We start from the raw sequence: 23,614 nt of genomic DNA on the forward strand, positions 1-23,614 counted from the left end.
TTACAGATCGCAGGCTTGCCCGCTCTGGAAAGCAGGCTAGGCGATGATGTGTAGCAGATCTGATTACAGAATACAGCGCTGTTGCAGGCACGACTGTTCCATTGCGTTGTCAGCGACACTAAATAAACCGATTACATCATGTGTTTTAGGTATAATTTTATTCTCTTTCATCATTATGTACAAAGCTACGTCGCAGATTTTATAGATCCATAATGATTCTTTGTTTCCTCTTTTCGTCTGCTGACAACGCGAAGATCACCGCTGGCTGGTCGGAACTGGTTACGGTATTATGAAATGCTCATGCGACTGTGTCGCAAGGGAAGATAAAGAATAAAAGAGACAATCAGTTAATACCCATGGACATTACGACTTGTTTTGGCCAAATTTTTGAGCGGAGCGAAAGCAAGACTCCCTAGAAATTACGCAATGGCTTTTTGTCCGAATCTTCATAGCCATAGAAAGAGTGGGAAATGGCCATTGGGGGTGAGCTCTAATTTTGCAAAGCAATATTTAATTGCTTGAAAGTAATAAGGATAATTAAGAGAAAGTTGACAGTTTTTTTCTCAGTAGAGCCTGCAACATGAATACGTCGAAATATGTTTTTAAAGATATCAATTCCAGTAGCTACAATGTAATAATTTATTTGCTCTTATTTATATATTTCTGCACAAAAGCTTACCTATTTCGTGTCACATGCCATTTTCGGTTGTACGTCTGGATGTCAAACAGCCGTCAAACAATTTTTATCACGAAAAATTTCATATTATAACAGCTACGTGAATATAATAACAATACTTCACAATAGACAGCTCACATTTGGCCCTTAGATGCCATATGATCGTCTACTTCATCTAGACTTGCACTAGAAAATGGCACTGTAAGCCGTTACAGGCAAGCTTCGTGTGCAGAAACGTCCAGGTACAAACAAATATTACATTGCAACCACTGAAAATGATTTCCTTACAAAATTCTTTAAGATAAACTTGGTTAACGATTTGAAGGAAAATATTTGTCGTAATTTTCAAAGCCAAACGAAGAGTGGAAAATGGACAAATCGGATATCAAATTGACTAGTTTGAGGTGTAGTTTTGGAAAAAAATATATTTCATTGTTTGAAAGTATCCGTTTAATAAAGAAAAAATTAATTAATGAATTGAGAGGAAATCACAAAATGGATTTTTGTCCAAATTTTCGTGTCCAAACAATGAGTAGGAAATGGACAAGTTGGGCAACATAAACTCTGGTCAAAATCTGAAAAGGAAGAAAAAATATAAAAAACAGTCAAATGTTCTGTGAAGTCATTTGTAAAAAAGTAAGAAATAAAATAGATTAGAGGAATATTTGACGCACCTTTAATGATCTAAGGTCACATAACAGCAGACTGTACAGTCTACATAATCCACCATCCAGATATCATCTAGTACTCCTTGCATATGCAGATGTAGCATCACATAACCAAAATATTTTTATGCCATACTTGGCTGGTTTAGAGGGCATATACTGGGTGAAATTTCTACACTTGTCAAGAAATAGTTCCCATACATAGCGAACAGCTGCAAGTTTGTCATCTGCAGATCGAGCTTCACGGGTACGCCTGTCACCAAATCTAATCATTCTCCTTATATCCTCGAATCTGTTTACTGACATGATGGCCTTATATGTAGGATTTGCCTTTTCATCCAAGAATAATTCTCTAAGAGGGACATCCCAACTCTTCTCAACACCAGAAAGCAGTAAAAGAGCAAGAAAACCATTTCAGCAAGCGAAACGTTTTTCCACGTTTTACCACGTAAAGCAGCCACTCTTCTGCCTTCAATACTTGTGCAGTTGCTGATTTCCTCTAGTATTTCCTTGGAGATGAAATAGTCCCAGGCATCCTTAGGTTTACAGGTTTTCAAACCAAAGGCTGGACCAGGTGGCTTCTTTACGATATTACGGGCAGGCGTACGAAAAGTTGCAGGAGGATTTAATTTCCAAATCGTTCCTTTCCGACTAATGTATGTGTGGTCTTCTATACCTTTTTGTGGTGGTTCTCCATTTTCAGATTCTGATGAAGTAATATTATCGGAAAGACTATCATCTGCCTCAATATTCACATCTGCAGGTTCACTGGTTGATTCTTCACTACTTGCATCTTCAAAAATATTTCCTTCCTCGCAAGAATCATCTTCTTCAAACCATTGAGCCACTACACTTTCAAAATTAGCTGTATTTGCACCTACTGGCTCTCTTGCTTTGCGTGTCGGAGCCATAGCAAAATGCGTGTCTCTCGAACACCAGCTTGTGCAGCACTAAACGAGTCATGCCTATAACAATATGGGCCTTGCAGCAACAAACTACAGTAACAATTAGGCTGACAAGAGCAGCACAGGATAACAATACTATGCAATAATAAAACATTTGATAGCTAAAAGAGCAATAATACACCGACATCGCCAATATGTGAAAGTAGTGTGTATTAATTTTTAGTTATACTATTGCTACTACAGCTACTGCTGTTGCTGGAAATACCACTACAGTTATTGTTCAATTAATAACTGCTCCCAAACAAATGTTGAAGACAATATAGGGTAAAGAACATTTATAAATGTGTGAGGGCTTCTGAAGCCCAGCTTATGCATTCACGGTGTGTGGGTAAACGTATTGAATTATACAAAAAACTTAAAAAGGTATCTCGTACAGACTTGATAGGAGGAATGTCACTGTGTTAGTGAAAGAGTGCTGGAAAGCAGTTTGAAATAAAAAAAAAAATTTTACAGAATTTTTTTTTTTTTAAATGAAGACACACAAGGGCCTCGGAGGCCCTGTATATGCATCCTAGGGTTAAAAATATAAATTAAACATTGAGTTTTAAATTGTCAGTTGGCACCTCATTTGCTATTCATGATTTCGAGCCTCTTTCAAAGACGTGTCAAATAATTCTCTGTTTTATTCCTTACTTTTAGACAAACCAGTCCACAAAACATTTGACTGCCATTTTTTTAAAAATTTATTCCACACACACTTCAAGATTTGAGCATGAACGGGACCTCGTAAAATGCTGACGAGTGCCGGAGGGAGAGGAGGCGGTGTTGTTGTTGTTGGCGCGCTCGGGGCCTGGCGGCGGTATCGCGGGATATCTGCGCGGTCGCGGCCGGCGTGTGAGTCGGCGCGGTGACGGCGCCGGTGCGATAAGCGTGCCGCGCAGCCGGAACACGGCGCAGGAAGAGCGCGCTGACGCAAGCGGTGGCAGGCAGGCGCAGGACGCGGCGCGGCGCGGCGCGACGCTGCAGTCGCCATGTCGGCGTCCCGCCGCAGGGCCGTCTTCGGCAGCGTCGTCCGCCGCGGCAAAGTGAGTACCACGCCTCGCCGCTCACCGCCCAACGCGCGCCACTTCCCGTCAGCACCGTTCTCGTCGCCAACAAACATCGCCGGCTCCGCTTCTGCGTGACACCAATGCTTGCTGCAGGACTCGTTTCTCTATTTCCAGAAGGATCTGTGGAGTGTTATAGGACGTGAAATCTGTTATGCGGGCATGCTGTTACAGAATGGACGGTGATGGTTTTCGAGTTATTGGATCCACGCGACCTTAAGAGATTCGTTACTAAGAGATTGTGTTCTATTCTGTCGCTTGAGCCTTGTCCCACAGTTACGCAGGGTCAGCCATCGTTAATCGGATTTGGCATCTTAATGGTTAAGGGGTGCCCTTCCTGCCGCCTCCCCTTACCCCCTGGGACGGAATTAGTGTACTGCAACTGTCTGCGACGAGTGTAATCCATGGAATAGAGCGAAAGTGTTCAGATGTGTGCGAGCCGTGTAGCTGAGGCGGAACATGGGAAACAGCCCGGTACTCACCTAGCGGGATGTGGAAAACCGCCTAAAAACCACATCCAGGCTGGCCGGCACATCGGCTCTCGTCGTTAATCCGCTGGGCTGATTCCATCCGGGGCCGGCGCGCCTACCAGAGTCCAGGAAGCAGTGCGTTAGCGATCTCGGCTACCCTGGCGGGTTTACTAAGAGATTGTTTTATACTACATCAAATATAACCCTCCACCCCCCTTTATATGCATAAAGAATGATTCAGCTACCTCTACCTATGAGTTTTATACATCCCGCAACGCCTTCAAAACCCAAACACGAAATTTTATATTCTCTCGCTCGTTATGCTCCAACTGTTAGTCCTACAGAAAAAATTAACAAGATCTCTCTGTAGGAAATATAATGTAGTTAATGGACTCTAGCGAAAATGCGCCCTAGTACAAAATAACTACATCAAATCTGCGAAAAGGTCCTGTTCATTTTTTATGTAGGGCTAATACTTGGCATATAACGAGCGAGAGAATATGAAAATCTTGTGTGAGGTATCTGGAGGCGTTATGGATTGCATAAAACCCATAGGTAGGGACAACTGAATCTCTCTATATGAAATGATTTGAATTATGGAATCCATGTTTTTTAATGGTTCATTACTGAGAATTTGTTTTTGTATATTACATCAAATACAAGATCCCGTTCTCTACCCCTTCTCTTTCCTCGCGTATATAATGTAAAAACTACTTATACTAATTTGTAATTGGCGGAGATAAAAAGAAACGCTTCTGTTGTGTGGCACAAATGTCACACACGCAATGTTGAAGGATATGACGCTGGACTTCCCTTAGACCAGCGTTCACAGTTGTTTTGACTGTTTCGTATGTAACACGTTGACACTGGAATCTGGAATTTAATTCGTATGTTCCACTATCAACAGAGAATTAACATAAATGTGTCGGCTGTTCTTGTAAACGACCATCTGATTGGTTCGTATCCTCTGCCTAAGACTGTCGGTGGAGGAAATTGCATCTCTTTCTCCGTGAAGTACTACTGGAAATGTTGAAGAATGCCCCGCTAATACGGAGGCAACAACAAACGTCCACCAAGGCCCCCAGTGCTTTTTACCGTTAATGTCAGAGAACAAGTGTCGCGCGGGGTAGCCTGCGGTCTAGGGCGCCTTGCCACGGTTCGGGCGCCCTCCCCCCCCCCCCCCCCCCCTGTCCGCGGTTCGAGTCCTCCCTGGGGCATGCGTGTATGTGTTGTCCTTGGAGTAATTTAGTTTAAGTTAGATTAGAAAATTTGGAAATTCGTGGTATGGTCTTATGGGACCAAACTGCTCAGATCATCGGTCCCTAAGCCCACACATTATTTAATCTAACTTAAAGTAACTTACGCTATGGACGACACACACGCCCATGCCCGAGGGAGGACTCGAACCTCCGACGGGGGGAACCGCACGTACCGTGACAAGGTGCCCTAGACCGCACGGCTTAAGTTAGATTAAGTAGTGTGTAAGCGTAGGGACCGATGACCTCAGCAGTTTGGTCCCATAGGAACTTACCACATAGTTTCCAGAGAACAAGCAGACAATGTTTTTCCCAACTGCTGGACTGGGTGAACTGGGAGGTGTGCGCCACGACCATGGTTAACACGTTCTCTCGACTTCATTGCTATTCTTGTGTGGGGAAAAGAAGCGTTTGGTGTACGAAACACCGACAGAGACACGTCAGAAGAACTGGTCGTCCGTTTCGCTGAAGCTGTAGCCATTAGTGTTGTTTTGTGTGTGTTAGACTATCATTAACACACAGACACCAATTCTGCATAAATGTACACGAATGACATTTTCAGCAACATGTCTGAAACGATATTCGTCACGCAGTAGTTTGAGCACCGTCTCTAACGATCATTAGGGTCAAAACGTTCTTAGATCCCTATCGGGGAAAATCTGAAAATAAACTAAAGTTTATTTTTATTTCCTTTAAACACTAAAAATTAGAATTCGTTGTTTTTTGTATATCTTGTGTATATCTTAATATATAGTGACTCGCCTAGGAGATAACACTCCTTTTATTTTGTGCACTTTCGGCCGAAGTGGCCGTGCGGTTAAAGGCGCTGCAGTCTGGAACCGCAAGACCGCTACGGTCGCAGGTTCGAATCCTGCCTCGGGCATGGATGTTTGTGATGTCCTTAGGTTAGTTAGGTTTAACTAGTTCTACGTTCTAGGGGACTAATGACCTCAGCAGTTGAGTCCCATAGTGCTCAGAGCCATTTGAACCGTTTTGAGCCATTTCGTGAACTTTCCAAGAATGATGGTATGCAGAGTGGTAAGTTGTTTTGTCGCATGTTTCATCTGCACCGTTGTACGGGCCGAGATACTGAAGCGAATGCGTGTATGGTGTGTGTGTGTGTGTGTGTGTGTGTGTGTGTGTGTATATATGTGTGTGTGTGTGTGTGTGTGTGTGTGTGTGTTTAATTAAATATATACTGCTTCAACAGCATTAGAAAGCTTCTGAAAAAATGAGTAAGCCTGTTACTCTTGGCGTTCAAACTTTTCGCAAAAAGTATCCGAGAAATGAGCTAAAATTTAAAGGCAAGGCAGCCGGAATCAGCTGTTGCGGTGTAATAAACGCCAAGCGGTGTTCTTGCGCCAGGTTCGTAGTAACATGCAGCAAGAAGATAGGCGTACACTACTAACATAAAATGTAGTTTCTCTTGGCCCTTCTTAATACGATATAGATTCATGGTCAGCTACGATTACTATAAATGAAAGTATACGCTTCCTTCTATCAGAAAAAACTAAGAAAAACTATTTGAGGTGTGTGTACACGGAAGAAGAAGGAAACAACATACTCGATAGGCCTGATTCAATGACAGAGCCTAGCATGTAAATAGCTGATACCAGTCGCTTTGCCATTCAGGTTTATCACCTTACTGAGATACTTAATCAAAAATTCTCAATGCCAACATTAACAACCTATCCATCCCTGTAGTTAACTCTTTAAGCGATTTCTAATACCGTTAAAAAAGTAATCGTTCCATTCAAAAGAATTATAGTTGATTCAGCATCATAGTTGACACAAAAGGCGAGAAGATCAACAATGCAACAACATTACATGCTCCAGTGCGTACAATCACTTGCGAAAGCCTAGTTTCGAGTTGTCGAACCTTTCTTGAAATAAAAGCAAAGCAAAGCTCCGTGTTCTGGCCCTTATGGGACAATCGGGACCGACTGGTCGCCATATCGTCCTGTCAGTGGCATCACGGATGCGGTACGGAGTGGCATGGGACAAGCTACTGCCCTCCAGGCCTTTGTCGGCTTTCTTGGCCTTGGAACCGCTAACTCGCAATCAGGTAGCTTTTCAGTTGCCTGCACGAGGCTGAGCGCACTCCATTCCAGTCGTCTCATCAAAGAAACATCCAGGAATCGAACATGGGTCCTCCGTCAGCCGACAAACCCGCTGACCAGTGAGCTATGGAGGCGGACTCGATGTATATAGAATGTATCATAATAAACAGCGCGGGATTAGCCGAGCGGTCTAAGGCGCTGCAGTAATGGACAATGCGGCTGGTCCCGGCGGAGGTTCGAGTCCTCCCTCGGGCATGGGTGTGTGTATTTGTCCTTAGGATAATTTAGGTTAAGTAGTGTGTAAGCTTAGGGACTGATGACCTTAGCAGTTAAGTCCAATCAGATTTCACACACATTTGAACATTTTGAATAAACAGCGAATATTAACGTGGCTGAACGTAAACGAAAATGAAAGCAAATTCCCGAGAAGGGGGATCCCAGCCACGATTGCCGTACGCTCATTTCTATAAACATGGGTAGGCAAACCAACCGTTTAAGGAGTAAATGCGACTTCGTGTTTTTTACAACCACTGACTTCAGTATGAACTATTGTTCTGTTCAGTACGACTGCGTTTGAAATGTTAAGTCAGTGGCGGCCGTAACCACACATTCGTAATTGTTTCGCGAACGCCTCGTTGGTGGATCTACTCTTATTGGGATTTCTTCGCTTCTATTATCGCGCACTTTCACATGTGTGAGTTCTCGCTATTAATTTCGTTTTTCCGTTGAGTGGGAGAGAGTGAAGCGAAAAATTATCTTTGGACGTTTCGTGCCATGCCTAATTTCAGCGTAAAACTTCGTTTGGCCGCTACTTACAATCAAAATATCGTCTAGTGAAAGCAAAACACGAGGAATAATCAATTTTTCCACGAGCAACAGAGTACGGCCACTGTCTTTGTTGGGAGAGCGCAGTGGTGCACAGTCGCAATGCTAACAGCGACAAGTATTTCACTTGCCTTGCCACGTTAACATCGCGTAACAAAACAGAATCTGTTGTTTACGGATCAGACTGTCAGCAGCTCGTGGCCTTGTGGTTAGCATGCTCACTCTCTTTCTTCGAGCCCCGGATTCGATTCCCGGCCGGGTCGGGGATTTTTTCTGCTCGGGACTGTGTGTGCGTGCGTGAGAGAGCGCGCGCTCGTGTGTGTGTGTGTGTGTGTGTGTGTGTGTGTGTGTGTGTGTGTGCGTGTGTGTGTGTGTTGTCCTCATTATCATTTCATAATCATCGAGCGCAAGTCGCCGCGCCGAAGTGGTGTCCACTAAAGGGTCTGCCGATCAGGCCCATATCATTAGCTTCAATCGATGACAAGAGGAAGGCAGGTGTTTACGAAAACATTTCAGACAATGATAACGTTCCTGCACACAAAGCAGTGGCCATTGGATCGGTATACGATAAAAATCTAACGGATTTGCTGAAATGTACTCCTTAAACCTCTGACATCGGCCCCTTTGGTCAGCTCCTACAGCTTTGCTTTCGGCCTTGCCGCAGTGGTAACACCGGTTCCCTTCAGATCACCGAAGTTAAGCGCAGTCGGGCTCGGATAGCACTTGGGTGGGTGACCATCCGGTCTGCCGGGCTCTGTTGGAAAGCGTGGTGCACTCAGCCTTAGTGAGGCAAACTGAGGAGCTACTTGATTGAGAAGTAGCGGCTCTGGCATCGTAAACTGACATACTGACATCGTAAACTGACATGTGCTGACCACATGCCCCTCCATATCCAAATCCAGTGACGCCTGTGGGCTGAGGGTGACACGGCGGCTGCTCAGTACCGTTGAGTCTTCATGGCCTGTTCCGGTGGAGTTTAGTTTTTAGAGCTTTGCTTTGGTAATGTGAAGTATTCCAGGCAATAGCTTCGACACTACCATGGATCAAGGTTGGGATGGTAACAGCCGTTCAGGATATGACATTATCTGCTTAGCATGTGATCATAATTACGAAATTTGCGAATTTCACGTAGATCGCCATTTTGCACAGATGCTACGTTGAGACACTACGTGCTGGAAAGAAGTGTACACAGCTGCACAAGTATTACTGTACCTTTTGTTCATTACCTGTACAGGTCTTTGCTACTGGTGCGTTGTATTACATTTCAATTCGTGCTATCGTCAGCAAATTTTCTTGTAGTTAATTACGTCTATTACACGAGGGTGACATATTGTAACATAAAACATACCATAAGTTAATCTCCTTACTGCGACAAATATTGGCCAAGATTTCTGAAAAATCAGTGGAAGGTCTCCAGCAGAATTCACTTCGTCTTTATGTGATTTATGGATGTCTCAGATGTTACCTGTTTTTAGCGGGTAGCTGGTTCGAGTGACATTCTCATCTATCAACTACATGTTTTGCGCGTGTGCGACGTTCATGTGCTTTTGAATAATTTACCACCGGTTAATTACTAGGCGGGTCTTAGAATTCAGAGAATTCCCTATACTCCTCTTGTTACCCATTATGGCAAGTTCATATACGTGATTCGTAACGGGTAACTGTCGCACGTCTAGGTGTAAAATATTTGCAAGCCGCAAGCATGATGAAATACGCTGTTTCTTAATGAAGTACCGAAACAGAGCTCGGTAAACAGCTTATGAAGAATTAATCCTGCAACAGACTTCGTCTATAGTTTCGTAATGTATTTCATGAAAGTATATTTAATCTACACTGCATACATATAACATTATAAGGGAATAAACTTAATTTCTTCTATTCCATCTCATTAAAAACTAGGTAACCAGTTCAAAATTAGGTAAACAAAAGAATGGAAACCTTTGCGGCACGTATGATGAACTCGTGTGGCATTCGATGGTGTCCAACCAAAAATCATTCATATTCCCGAAGCAAGAGACTGATTCTTGCGAAAATTTCATTTATCCGAAACGAGGGCAACCACAATCAACTTTTTTATTTTTGAGCTTGTATTTTATTCCATCCTCTTTGCTGTTTCGAATGTGCATCCGCGATGATAGGTTACCTGATTCGCTTCAAGAAATACTTGTATTTCATTCTGAGCACTGAACACAAATTCTGCTCCGAGGAAGTTAGTGACGGCTTAAGATTCCACGTTCAACGACAGCCCCTTATGTACAGCACGGCACAAATCGTAAGAGGTCCTGGACGTCTCCCTTAGTAGCTGCTAGTTACTTCCCACTGAACTGATAGCGCTTGGTGCCTCTGCGAGATGTTCCTGTGTAAGCGTGTTGTATTCAGTTGTAATGGACGACACGTGACATGGTACTCGAGGCTAAACAAGAAACACCTTCCGCTGGTGACGAAAGATCTCTTGAATGCCGTGGCGACGTCAGCCGGAGGTTACCTTACTGTAGGGGCGTTGGTTCTCCAGTGAGTAGGCGGAGTGGTTCACGTTCAACTTGGAAACAGTTGATTCATTTAGTTATTTACAACAGTTTACCACAGGAGACTCGTGTCCATGTGCAGCAGGCAGAGAGAGTGTGTCGCACCCACAGTCCTCAGTGCACGATGTGTAGTTGTTAAAAATACCTGCAATGCCACCCCCTTTGGGGCCCAGTAGTGTGACGACCTTGCAAGGTAAGAATTGTTGGGCAGCAGTTCGGGGCTGTGAGGCGGTCTTGCCCAGTTATACTGCTAGCAAGGCGGACTAGCAGTCTGCAGTGGCGTGCACTGGCAGTGGAGACTTCCGGGAACGAACCCCAACCTCGCAACTGAATCGCTGCGTCTGGCGTCGGTGGATACCTAGGGGATCAGTTGCTGAGAGAGCCTCAGTTGGACCGTCAGCCGAAGCTGGACCCACTACCAGGTGGTCCTACAGGATGGCGAGCAGCGGTAGCTGTTCCAGCGGATTGTAGGTGAGCGACAACGGCCCAACGGCTGTAGTCCCCTTAGCGGTGATCACCGATTGTTTATCATTGGATGGTCAGTATTTATACGTGCCAGGGAAGACTTGTTAAGCAGATTCCCGAGGTATAACGTACTCCACATGCCACAATCCCGCCACGTGTCTCAGGTTTCTGCAGTACCGCTGGACACTGACTGAGAAGTCGTGCCGGTGTAGCTATGCAGTCGCGGTAGCGAATTGCTGTGCTGGTGACTACGGCAAGCAGTATGACGATGGCGGTGAGTACTTGCACAAGCCCACGCCATTACACTACTGATGCATCGTTCTAGGACAACACAGCAGGGAAGCATTTCTCATACGTCACTGTTTTTTACTCTACAATCACCTGATACCTTTTTTAGTTTTTGCAAAGTCATCGGATGATCTCACACTCTAAGTCCACTTAGTACTTGATTTTACAGTCACGTTACAACAACAGCAAAGCAGTCTAGCTCCGCCAAGGGTTTGTAGTGCCCTGTTTGAGTCACACGAAGCACCATGCGGCCCAGATTGTTCCAAAGCGAAGTCGCATAGCATTATTGGGTTGAAGATTCTAGAGGGAAAAAGTATTTTCACCCGTCGCTTAGTTTTACATCTTCCCTCTGAAAAGTGCTGTACCCTATAAAATGCATTTAGTCTGCCGATTGCTGTCAGCTGCTTAGATTCTTCCGATATTGTCAACAGACGAGATGGTTCCTTATGTTGCCTCTTTATATCACTATGATGATCTATTACACTGCACAATGAAGTGGTGAACAGCGAATCTAATACGTATAACAATTTTGAGTTTGAAATTGTAATCATGATCCTAACAAAGGGTTTTGCTTCAATACTCGATGTAGACACTGCTTTCTGTTATGTGATCTGAAGATGATCATTTAACTGGTCGAAACTAGTAATCTTTTTCCTTCTTGCGACCTTGGTAAATAAAAGTTTTCCACAAGAAGGCTACAACAACACATTTAACGATCACCTCCTACAACGATGTCAAATAATTATTTTTCCGCCTGCTTAGCTGGGTGGTAACGTGCTTGCCTCCCATGCAAGCGGGCTCGGGTCCGATTCCCGGCCGGGTTGGAGATTCTCTCCGCTCGTGGACTGGTTGTTGTGTTGTCCTCATCATCATTTCATCCTCATCACCGGCGCACAAGTCGCCCAATTTAGCGTAGACTGAAATAAGACTTGCACTTGGTGGCCGAACTTCCCCGGATGGGACTTCCCGGCCAACGATGTCATAAGCTCATTTCCATTTTTACTATAATCGATCCCGTGATCGTAGATTTAGGGTTGAGTTTACAGACTTCTAGGACTTGTAGAGGGGAGTGAGTACACAATTTTTTGATTAGAAATCCATGTCCGGAAACTTAGCGTTTCCGTTCTGCGGCGGTTTCAGTTCAGATGAATAACGCGTCCACTTATGCTGAGGGAAAGAGAAAAGTTTATGATGATGATGATTTATGGCGGAGGGCGCTAAACAGCTAGGTCATCAACGCCCTTGCATTAATGCTATACCGAAGAAGATTTCCACAATCTATGGAAGGAGATCAATAAACTGGAAAACTACGTTTGATCCCACTATAAGAAACGTAAAGCAACCTCAAGAAGGTGAGGTTCAGAAAAGCCCGTAATAAAACCGCAGCGAGACACAGCGGGATAACTAATTAAAATTATGGATAAAATACCTGTAAAGACGCTGTTAAAAAGGGACAAATATGATTGGGTGGATGACGATTTAGAAACAATACGTGACCCAGCCACTCCGTGACACATTAAGTCCGCACACCAGTATTTTGGGAAGAATTCCGAACACCACACAAAATTTTAAGATACGAACAACACTCGCCTCGTTATCTGTTAAAATAGCGGGAAGATCCTGTGGGAGACCCAGTTCAACTCTCAGGTCGCCATATAAAACACACTCAGTTAAAAGATGTCGTACTGACAGCTGTCTCCCGCATCTCTGACATACTGGGGGCTCTTCCCGATGTAAGAGGAAGCCATGTGCCTATGGAGAATGTCCCACTCTAAGCCGAGTAAGGGCTACTTCTTCACACCGTCGCAAGCGGAAGGAGGTGGTCCATGGTCGCACTGAAGTCTTGATGGAACGTAGTTTATTGTTCCCCACTTCCAGCCACTGGGACTCCCACCAACATATGGCCTTCCTGGTAATGAAGTGACAGCCCGCAGAGGGACTGAACAGCGGGCAGGAGGAGGAAGCAAGCAAGCCTCCTTAGCAGCAGCAGCACGAGTTCGTTTCCCTGGATGCCTATGTGCCCTGGAACCCAGCAGAAAGTGATTTCCTTGTTTCGCCTGTGCAAGAGAAGGAGAGCGTCCTGTACCTGTTGCACCATCCGATCTGGCCAACAGCGAGAAGGGCACTTTGAGAATCAGAGTAGATGATAAATTTTTTGTCACGACGCCTTCTCATCTGCTCCATTGCCCTCCGGATAGCAAACAGGTCTGCATAATAAACTGAAAACTGTTCTGGAAGCCCTATCCTGAGGACAATGCCGGTGAACACGACAGAACAACCGAAAACATCTCCCTGCTTAGAACCATCTGTGTAGACGGTAATAAAATCTGGGTGGCTAGGTAAAATTTCATTCTCAGAGTTGCTTGTCCTGATATGCAACAAGATAGATAGGACGACATGTACTACGTTCTATGGACTACTCCTTGTGGAGTCGAACGCAAAGTTTAATTTACGAGACTCGTGTAGAGACAGGGGAAGAACTGCTGTCACAAGTACTGGCCGCTCCACCAGAAACTGAGGAGACACCGGGTTGGGTCTGAGAGTCTGTACCAAAACATGCTTCGTAGGTACAGGGTCTGTAACAACTTTGGTGGTCACCACATCGAGCCGTTGTTGTAAGGCATCAGTACGGTATTAAGTGATAAACGGATGTTCCTTACGAATTCTTGCAGAATGTCTGTAGTGCGTCACGCCTAATTCAACTCCTCAAACAGGAGTGGATGAGTTAAACACCTGAACTATTTCAAAATATTATGTACTCACTCACCTCTGTGAGACCTAGAAGCTTGTAACTGGAATTTCCTAACACCCTGTAGTAGGAGGGCACTCGCTGACCTTTCATTATTTCCATTCAAATCAAATAATATATTGAATACCAGAATTACCTTTATTCTGACGACGTTTGACGATATACATTTCAGTTAGAAGCACAAACCAATACGATCCCGCGCATTAAAGAATGACTATCTGTTGAGTTCGTCAACATTGGTCCACTCCCTGCGTCATATCAACGCTATCTGTCCTAAGAGCGAAAGGGGCAAAGCACTACAGGGAGCAGTGCGCTAAACGTTACCCACCTGGCAAACTGCACTAACGCTGGCTAGTTACCCGTTGCTGAGGCTTAGTCTGGTTTAATGGGAAGCAGGTAAATATGCATGGTAGATGGATATATGTCCTAACCTCCTTCTCCCCCTTGTCTATCCCCCAATCCCCCTCTCTCTGCCCACCACCTTCTCCCCCTCTCATCTTCTCCTTCCCTCTGTCTCCTGCTGCCCGCTGTCTCTGCCCTGCTCTCTGCCCATCACCTCCTCCCGCCTTCCTCTGTCCATCTTCTTCTCATCCCTCTCTCTCCATCTCCTCCAGACTCCTCTCTCTGTCCATCATCTTCTTTTTACTCTCTTATGTTCATTTACCCCCACTGTCTGCCCATCTCGTGTTATTCCCCTTCCTCCCCTGCCCCCCTTGCGACCTGTGCCTCGTTTATTGTTATTCAAATTCAGATGTTTAACAGAGTATCGTGTAAAATTTGAAGTAAATCGGTCAAGACCTGTTCGAGAGTTCTGTTAAAAACATTCCACTATTAATTTTTATCAACAACAGTCCACTATTATACATTTTATTTTATATATATATATATATATATATATATATATATATATATATATATATATAATGTGTATAAAAATCATAGCCTATACTAGTTCTAATGTTTATCAGAGAAACATGTAAAAACTTGTTATCAATCTGTCAAGCACTTATTGAGGTTTTTGCTAACAATGTTTCTCTTTTATTTATGGCACACTAAACTCTCCCTAATACGACCCTCAGTAGTCCGGCCTCTCAGTAATCCGGGACACTTCCAACATCTAGTCGTTCAACCTGAAATGACGCCTACAATAATGAAATTTCGTCTGCAACCATATTGTTAGTCAATTATAATGTTCAACATTCCTGTAGACTTGAAATTGTGGCTTTCCTTACGGATCATTTTCATGGCTTCTAAAGGGAAACGTGATGCTAGACCTCAAGCAGAAACTCGAAATTAGATATAAACTGAACTGAGGTTCTTCGCAGAAAACCATTGTTTCTGGAAACAGTGTTGCACAAGTAACTATTTATCACCCAACTTCAGCAGAAAAGAGGTAATCATACGCTCACAGTTAAGTTACTATGAAACTGATGAAGAAGAGAACATAGGAGGAGAGACATTAGGGCATCTCACACTGCTGGTGTTGATGCTGGAGATGTCTTCCTGGAGTACATTTTGAAGCAAACAGAAACATGGCAGGACGTATGAAATGCTCTAAAGCCGTTGTGTGATAAAGTATACGACCGTCGCGTATCACCATGGTGACAACTAAAACTTTGATACTAATATGCATGTACACACTCAAGGACTAAGTTTTCTAGAAAAATTAATGTATCTTTTGATTTGATAAAGTACAATCCCTGTGTGTTTATAATAAATTTTAGATACTCTCAACAATCCGGCACTTCCGCTAATCCGACACTCAAATGTGCGATGAATGGCCATTTTAGCAAGAATCTAGTGTCTATATATTAAAAACATATAGCCTATATGTGTCCAAATGTTTATTATAGTAACTTGCAGAAGTTTGAAAACTACCGGTCAAGTATTTTTTGAGAATTTTGGTAACAATTTTTCCCCTTTGTATATTACATATATGTTATAGATATTAAAAAACACATAGTATATGCCAGTCTGAGCGTTCATTAGAGTGTCGTGTAACATTAGATAAATCAGTCAAGAATTTTTCGAGAGTTTTGGTAGAAATATTTCCCCTTTATGTATTACATATACAGGGTGTTAAAAAAGTGTCAAGTACTTTGCGGGGTGGTAGTTCTCATAGAAACAAGAAAAATAAGTCTAATAAACATGGCTCCAGAAATGCATACTTTCTGCGATAAGCATTGCTTTACAGGAGATATTCATCGTGGCGTCCATTCATAACAATGCACCCCCTCTGCCTTCCAGCGAAAGGAATGACGCACCCTTTGAAATATGCCCGGGTGTTATTGCAGCTGCTGGCGCTCTTTGAAGACGCGACCCTGTAGAGTCCGCACATCGTTGATTGTCGTGGCGTAGACCAATTTCCTTCAAATGTCCCAAGGGGTTTGAGTTCTGGGGAACGAGCAGGTCAATCCAGCGGTCTTGAAACATCTGCATCAGATAATCTCTCACATTGGTGACGAAAGTTGTGCTGTTGCGCCATCATGCATATATCACATTTGTATTCGTTGCTGCAACAGGACAGCCTCCAGCAAGGTAGGCAATACATTAATGAGAAGGTCCAGATAATGTGCCCCATTTAACTTTTGAGTTTTTTTTTTTGTTTTTTTTACACACACACACACACACACACACACACAGAGGTGGATGGCCAACTCAATAGGTCTACTGCCATCTCTGCGTAAGGGTTAGTTTTCACTAATGTGAGGTGTCGCAGGATGTGGGTACTGCGATGTTTGCTTACGTCTGGTTAAGGTTAACCATTAATACGCGCTCATCTGGAGATAGACTGGGTCGAAGTCGAACGAAGGATAGCGGTTTGAAGGGCAGAGGAAAAAAAGTGCCAAGGCAACAGCCAAGGGAAAAAGACCTCTGCGATTGTTAGGTCGGGTAGTAAGAGCAGCAGCGGATGTCTTGCTGCCTGCGATAGGTCATGCAAGGGTAGGCTTCGTTAGTAGTGGGTATCATGCATGTCGATACCTTTGACGCTGTGCGGTTGTTTTGGTCGGAGGCTGCCGCTGGGTGCCGGTGTAGAGCTCTCGTTCAGCTTCAGCAACCTGCAACAGTTAGGTTTATTATCGTTTTTGTGTCCAATGCACGGTGTAAGGTAATGTTGGCGGTTTGTTTGTGCGTCAGTCGGCGAGCTCGTCGGTGTCCCTGCTGTGGCCTGTTGGTCGGCTCTAATAGCAGCTGGTAATTACCAGTCAGTGTTGCTGATATGCAGGGGCTTGCCGACGTTTGTCGCTTGTTGGTGTATGTTAGTTTACCAGAGGTGGCTATGCCCTAGCTAGTAGTGTCTTTGGCCGCTTGTGCTTCCACCTATGGTTGTGATCGTAGTTTCCCAGAGTGAGGATGAAAGGATTGTTCGAGTGTCTCGAGTTCCTGTATAGTCGTGTGGCGTGTTTTTTTGAATACTTCCTTGAGGGTATCAAGGCGGTATTCATGGTGAAGATCCACGGTGCGTGTGTAGCGTGGAGCGTTGCTAATGATTCGTAGCACTTTGCTCTGTATGATCTGCAGGCGGTTCAGTCGTGTAGGAGCTGCATATCCCCAGACAGGAACTGCGCACGTCATCAGAGGTCTAATCAGTGTCATGTGGAAGCACTTATGGCTCTTTTAATCTGTCGCCAAGTACACCTGTCCATAGCCGGCCGGGGTGGCCGAGCGGTTCTAGGCGCTACAGTCTGGAACCGAGCGACCGCTACGGTCGCAGGTTCAAAACCTGCCTCGGGCATGGATGTGTGTGATGTCCTTAGGTTAGTTAGGTTTAAGTAGTTCTAAGTTCTATGGGACTGATGACCTCAGAAGTTAAGTCCCATAGTGCTCAGAGCCATTTGACCATTTTGAACACCTGTCCATACGCTGATTGAGAATCCGTGTTGATGCCCCGTTTCCTGAATTGCTTGGGGATTTAATCTGTCCAGACAAGCTGATTATGGAAATTCACAACACCGTCTCTTGTGAACCCTGCCTCATCGGTAAATAAATTCTTGGATGTGAACAGTGGACCTGCGGCACAGTTCTGCAACAGCCATTCACAGAACCGCCGTCTGTCATGATGATCCTGTGGCCTTAGGGCCTGAACTCGCTGTAGATAATACAGGTACTGCAATTGTTCATGAAGTACACCCCTCCCCCTCCCTCCTCTCTCTCTCTCTCTCTCTCTCTCTCTCTCTCTCTCTCTCTCTCTCTCTCTCTCTCTCTAGATTAAGAGACTGAGATATGCCTTCTGCTGCTGCTAATCGTCGCACACTGGTCGCAGGAGTTTCTTCCACCGAAACTAGGACATGCTCCTCCATGTCAGGATTGCGGTCTGTACGGTGGCTTCCACTGTCAGTCTTCCGAAGGGCAAGGGTACCTGAATCCCTCAGTCGCTGGAAAAGTCTGCCGAACAGCTTATGAGAGAACACTTTGCCCTGAGGGTAGTTTTCAGCGAAGAGGGCACGGGCTTGCTGGCTACGCCCATTCGCTAAACCATAGGGGAATGTCATATCCGCCATTTCACTGTCGAGTAGTAGGCTTACATTGCTAACAAGTGGTGGAAGAGAGAAAATGTAAATGTACTAAGCCGTTTGTAAGTACAAATAGCGCAATAACAGTAAATACATAAGAAAATCCGCGTTTGGAATAAGGTAATAAACCATGATACATACCCTGAATTGACAGTACTATACCAGTTCAATAAGGCAGCCGGCCGGTGCGGCCGGGCGGTTCTATGCGCTTCAGTCTGGAACCGCGCGGTCGCTACGGTCGCAGGTTCGAATCCTGCCTCGGGCATGGGTGTGTGTGATGTCCTTAGATTAGGTAGGTTTAAGTAGTTCTAAGTTCTAGGGGGCTGATGACCTCAGATGTTAAAACCCATAGTGCTCAGAGTCATTTGAACCATTTTTACAATAAGGCACACAAACACGACGAAAACCACAATGGTAGGTAGTGTACTGTGAGTAAGACAACATAATACCCTGCCGACACATGCGCCAATGCAACGGTGTGCTAGTATACACAACTAAGCGTCGCGCAGACCTTCCTATAAACATGTGTTGATCTCGGAAAGAATGCGTTTCCGTACCCACGTTTACTGGACTCATTTTTCTTTTTTGATGAGTATTACTACTCAAAGCATTCGTCACTTTTTTGAACGATCTGTATATTTTATATTACATATATTAAAAATATGTAGCTTATGTCCGTGCGAATGTTCATTAGAAAATCGTATAAAATTTTAAGTAAATCTATGAAGAACGTGTCGAGAATTTCGGTAACAATGTTTCCCCTTTAAGTGTTACACACACACACACACATTATATATATATTGTTTTTGTTGGGTCATCAGTCTTCTGGCTGGTATGATGCGGTTCACCACGAATTCCTCTTCTATACCAACCTCTTCGTCTCAGATTAGGACTTGCAACCTGCCAACCTACGTTCTCAATTAGTTGCTGGATGTACTCCAATCTCTGTATTCCTTTTCAGTTTTTGCCCTCTACAACTCCATCTAGTACCATGGAAGTACCATCTTAACAGATGTCCTGTCATCCTGTCCCTTCTCCTTGTCAGTGTTTTCCACATATTCCTTTCCTCTCTGATTCTGTGAAGAACGTCCTCATTCCTTGCCTTATCAGTACACCTAATTTTCAACATTCGCCTGTTGCACCACATCTCAAATGCTTCGATTCTCTTCCGTTTCGGTTTTCCCGCAGTTCATGTTTCAGTACTATACAATGCTGTGCTCCAGACATACATTCTCAGAAATTTTTTCCTCCAATTAAGGCTAAGGCTGGTACTTGTATACTTCTGTTGGCCAGGAATGCCCCTTTTTGCCTGAGCTAGTCTGCTTTTGATGTCTGTCATTGTTTATGCTGCCTAGGTAGCAGAAATCCTTAGGTTCATCTACTTCGTGACCATTAATCCAGATGATAAGTTCCTCGCTGTTCTCATTTCTGCTACTTCTCATTACTTTCCTCTTTCTCCGATTTACTCTTTAAGTTTTTCATTCCAGTCAGCATGTCATGTAAGTCTTCGTCACCTTCACTCAGGAAAGCAATGTCATCAGCTAATCGTATCATTGATATCCTTTCACCTTGAATTTTAATTCACTCCTGAACCTTTCTTTTATTTCCATCATTGCTTGTTCGATGTACAGAGTGAACAGTAGGGGAGGGGGGGGGGGGGGGAATACATCCCTGTCTTACACCCTTTTTAATTCGAGCACTTCGTTTTTGGTCGTCCACTCTTATTATCCACTCTTGGCTCTTGTACATTTTGTATATTACCCGTGTCTTCCTATAGCTTACCTCTATTTTTCTCAGAATGTCGAACATCCTGACCCATTTTACAATGTCTAACCCTTTTTCCAGGTCGACAGATCCTATGAACATGTCTTGGTTTTTCTTTAGTTTTGCTTCCACTACCAACGGCAACGTTAGAATTGCCTCTTTGGTGCCTTTACCTTTTTTAAAGTGAAATTGACCGTCATTTAGCACGTCCTCAATTTTCTTTTCCATTCTTCTATGTATTATTCTTGTCAGCAACTTGGATGCACGAACTGTTAAGCTGATAGTGTGGTAATTATCGCACTCTTCAGATCTTGCAGTCTTCGGAATTGTGCGGATGCTCCTTTTCGAAAGTCAGATGGTATGTGGGCAGACTCATACATTCTACACACCAGCAAGAATAGTCGTGTTGTTTTCACTTGCCCCAATGATTTTAGAAATCACGTGCGTATCTGAATACAACATTATGTCAAAACTTCAAGTCAATCGGACGACGAGTTTTCGAGTTGTACGAACACAAACGCACACAGGCTGACTTTTTATAGATTTAAATTTATTGTTGTGGAGTATCTTTTGTAATCTCACTTAACATTTCTTTTTAAATCTTGCTTTAAATTTATATTTTTCTACTTATCTTAACGTTACTGCAGTTTTCATACGATAAGCAAATAACAGGTCTGGAAGAAGCCAGCGACGTGAGGTTGTTGGTCACAGTGAACTGAGGGCGCTGTGTGGGGCGCTATGAGGCATACTCGTGTGTTTGACAAGTTTTATCTGATAACAGGTCTCAGCCGCGTCGGCGCAGGGACGTAACAGATTTTACAGCTCCTGCTTTAGTCTTCCTGTCGAAGCCATGTCTGTTTTTCTCGTAGGCTGTCCAAGAGTATCGTGAGCAGAGAAAACGATGAAACAGTTACAAATATTCTTTGGAAGCCAATATATAGATCACTCATAACGTTACAAGTAGCTTCCATTCCTGTTTCGTGCACCTCGAATGAGAGAAGAATGACCGTGTTACTCCTCACATGTCCTAGCCTCTCTAATCTGTTCGTTGAACTCACTAAAAATATGCAAGCATGCAGCACATATGTTCTACATTCCTTGTGATATACTGGTTCTGTAAATGTTACTCAATAACGCCCAGCGAGAAAGCCTCGATTTCTTCCAACAGTAACACATGTCTCTGAATTTCTTCTGTCTCATCTTTAACCCACACTTGATGAACATCTCGCAATAATCTCATATGCACGGTTGTTTCCCAGAATTTCTCTAATAAAATCAGTCTTCAATTCTTTTTTTTTTTTACAATTTATTTAATCTATTCCACTTCATAGAGCTTTTACCGTATTTATTAGGTATTTACTCATTCAGTCCATACCTTCTTCGTTACTAATGATGTAACTAAACTCTACTGGATTTCTCTTTATTTACTTTAAGTAAATCAGATTTACTTGCGTTGAAGACTCTACGACATGCGAATTTTTAAAACTGTTACAGTAAATTGGACTTCTCTGTGAATTGGACTTCACCGCCACGCACCGTGTGGTGACTTGCGGAATATGTATGTAGATGAAGATGTAGAACAACACTCTGTTTGTGCGTACAACAGAAAATGCTTGAAATTCTTCTTCTGACCGTTCTCTCTACAAGGAACCGCAGTAGTTTGCACGGGCAACGAACCAACTGATATTCACAATCATATACTTCACAGTATGCGTGAACTTTTTTTCTGTGCCCCGAAACACTGCGTACATGTGAGACGACATCTTATCCTATGTCATAACTGACCTTAAGATTGCATTAGTACGAGAAGTGAGAGTTGTTCTTTCTTTAAAAATTATGACAGAACACACAAAATAATACACATTTTCTACGTAATGCAACGGGTTTTGTGGCAAAAATCAAGAACTTCAAAACTTACAATGTTCGCCAACGTAAATCCTCCCTGTTGTCGGGACTTTATGAAAAAGACTTTTCTAATGGCGTTACTATTTTTTTAGTCGTCAAAGGTTTGGGTGTTGTGTTTCATACATCCAGTTTTTGCCTTAGAGCACATCATCGGTAACAACATAATAACAAAAGATCATTAAAGTGGGGCAGTCAATGGCACCAACTTGGAATAGACCATATTCCGTAAATATCATGCACCATAGTTCTGGTTATTGTAACATCCTCATACCGTATGTACAGTTCTCCTCTGCTGGGACAGCTGTTGCATCGAAAATTGCAGCTTCATGTCAGCCAGTGTTGACACTGATTATGGGAAACCCAGCCGGCCGGAGTGGCCGAGCGGTTCTAGGCGCGTCATTCTGGAACCGCGCAACCGCTACGGTCGCAGGTTCGAATCCTGTCTCGGGAGTGGATGTGTGTGACGTCCTTAGGTTCGTTAGGTTTAAGTAGTTCTATGTCTAGGGGGCTGATGATCTCAGATGTTAAGTCCCGTAGTGCTCAGAGCCATTTGGGAAACTCAACTCGCACTTTTCTCATATGACATTCTGGATTAAGGAAGCCAGGGAGATGCAGATCTTGATTTTCGAAAAGCTTGTAATCAAAAGTACAATCGTATGGCGTATCAAGCCAAGTTTGTGACTGGATTGATGATTTTATCTCGGTTCACCGACAGATGATTTCAGGTGGGCGCCATGGAAGTGTTTTGGAAGACTTGGTTTTCAGGTTGTGTATTAACGACCTTGTGGACAATACTAATACGAAGGCGTACTGAAAAGTAATGCCCCCTAATTTCTTATGTGAAAACTATGAAGGATTTTTAAATAAAACAAACCTTATTAACATTCTGCAGATTTATTCTTCATATCTACATACTTATTTCTCAACGTAATCACTCTAGCGCCGAACACATTTCTCCCAACGAGTGATCAGTTTGTTGGTACTTTACTGTAGAGCGTTTGACTTTGGTGAGAGGAACACAACCTCACATCTCCTTGCATTGCTTCAGCACTATGGAAGTGAGGTCTTCGAAAGTCTTATTTAAGTTTCGGAATCAGATGAAAATAGGATGAGGCCAAGTCAGGACCGTATGGAGGATAATCGATGACAGTGAAACCTAGACGTCGGATTGATGCAGATATCGCAGCGCTCGTGAGTAGTCTGACATTCTCAGGCTGAAGGAGAAGGCGCTCCATTTGTGGACGAATTCTTCGATTTGGTGCCTTCAGTTGCTGTACACACTGCCACATTATACGCTGCAATTTGGAGGCCTCTAGCGGCAGAAGTCTATAGAGTGCGTCAGCGAGGCTGGAACGTCGGCTGAGTGATATACATGATACGTAATACCTGAACAGACGTACACTACGTTTACATGCGGCACATCTTCCTGAAGACGAAAATC

The 23,614-nt window shown here is 43.7% G+C and overlaps 1 protein-coding gene across 3 annotated transcripts in view; it reads left to right on the top strand.

Annotated features, from left to right (window-relative positions):
• Nucleotides 1-3,247: 3,247 nt before the first annotated feature.
• LOC126481128 (ras guanyl-releasing protein 3-like) overlaps nucleotides 3,248-23,614 on the top strand; it is a 448,249-nt gene continuing 427,882 nt past the window's right edge. Inside the window, exon 1 of one of the 3 annotated variants that reach the window (XM_050104668.1) lies at nucleotides 3,248-3,331. In XM_050104668.1, the coding sequence (XP_049960625.1) occupies nucleotides 3,278-3,331 (54 nt within the window). In that variant the 5' untranslated portion in view covers nucleotides 3,248-3,277. The remainder of the gene's footprint in view (nucleotides 3,332-23,614) is intronic. The other 2 variants (XM_050104672.1, XM_050104669.1) reach the window with 2 other exon arrangements.

The sequence above is a fragment of the Schistocerca serialis genome, chromosome 5, assembly GCF_023864345.2.
Source record: "Schistocerca serialis cubense isolate TAMUIC-IGC-003099 chromosome 5, iqSchSeri2.2, whole genome shotgun sequence".
Taxonomy (NCBI): Eukaryota; Metazoa; Arthropoda; class Insecta; order Orthoptera; family Acrididae; genus Schistocerca; species Schistocerca serialis.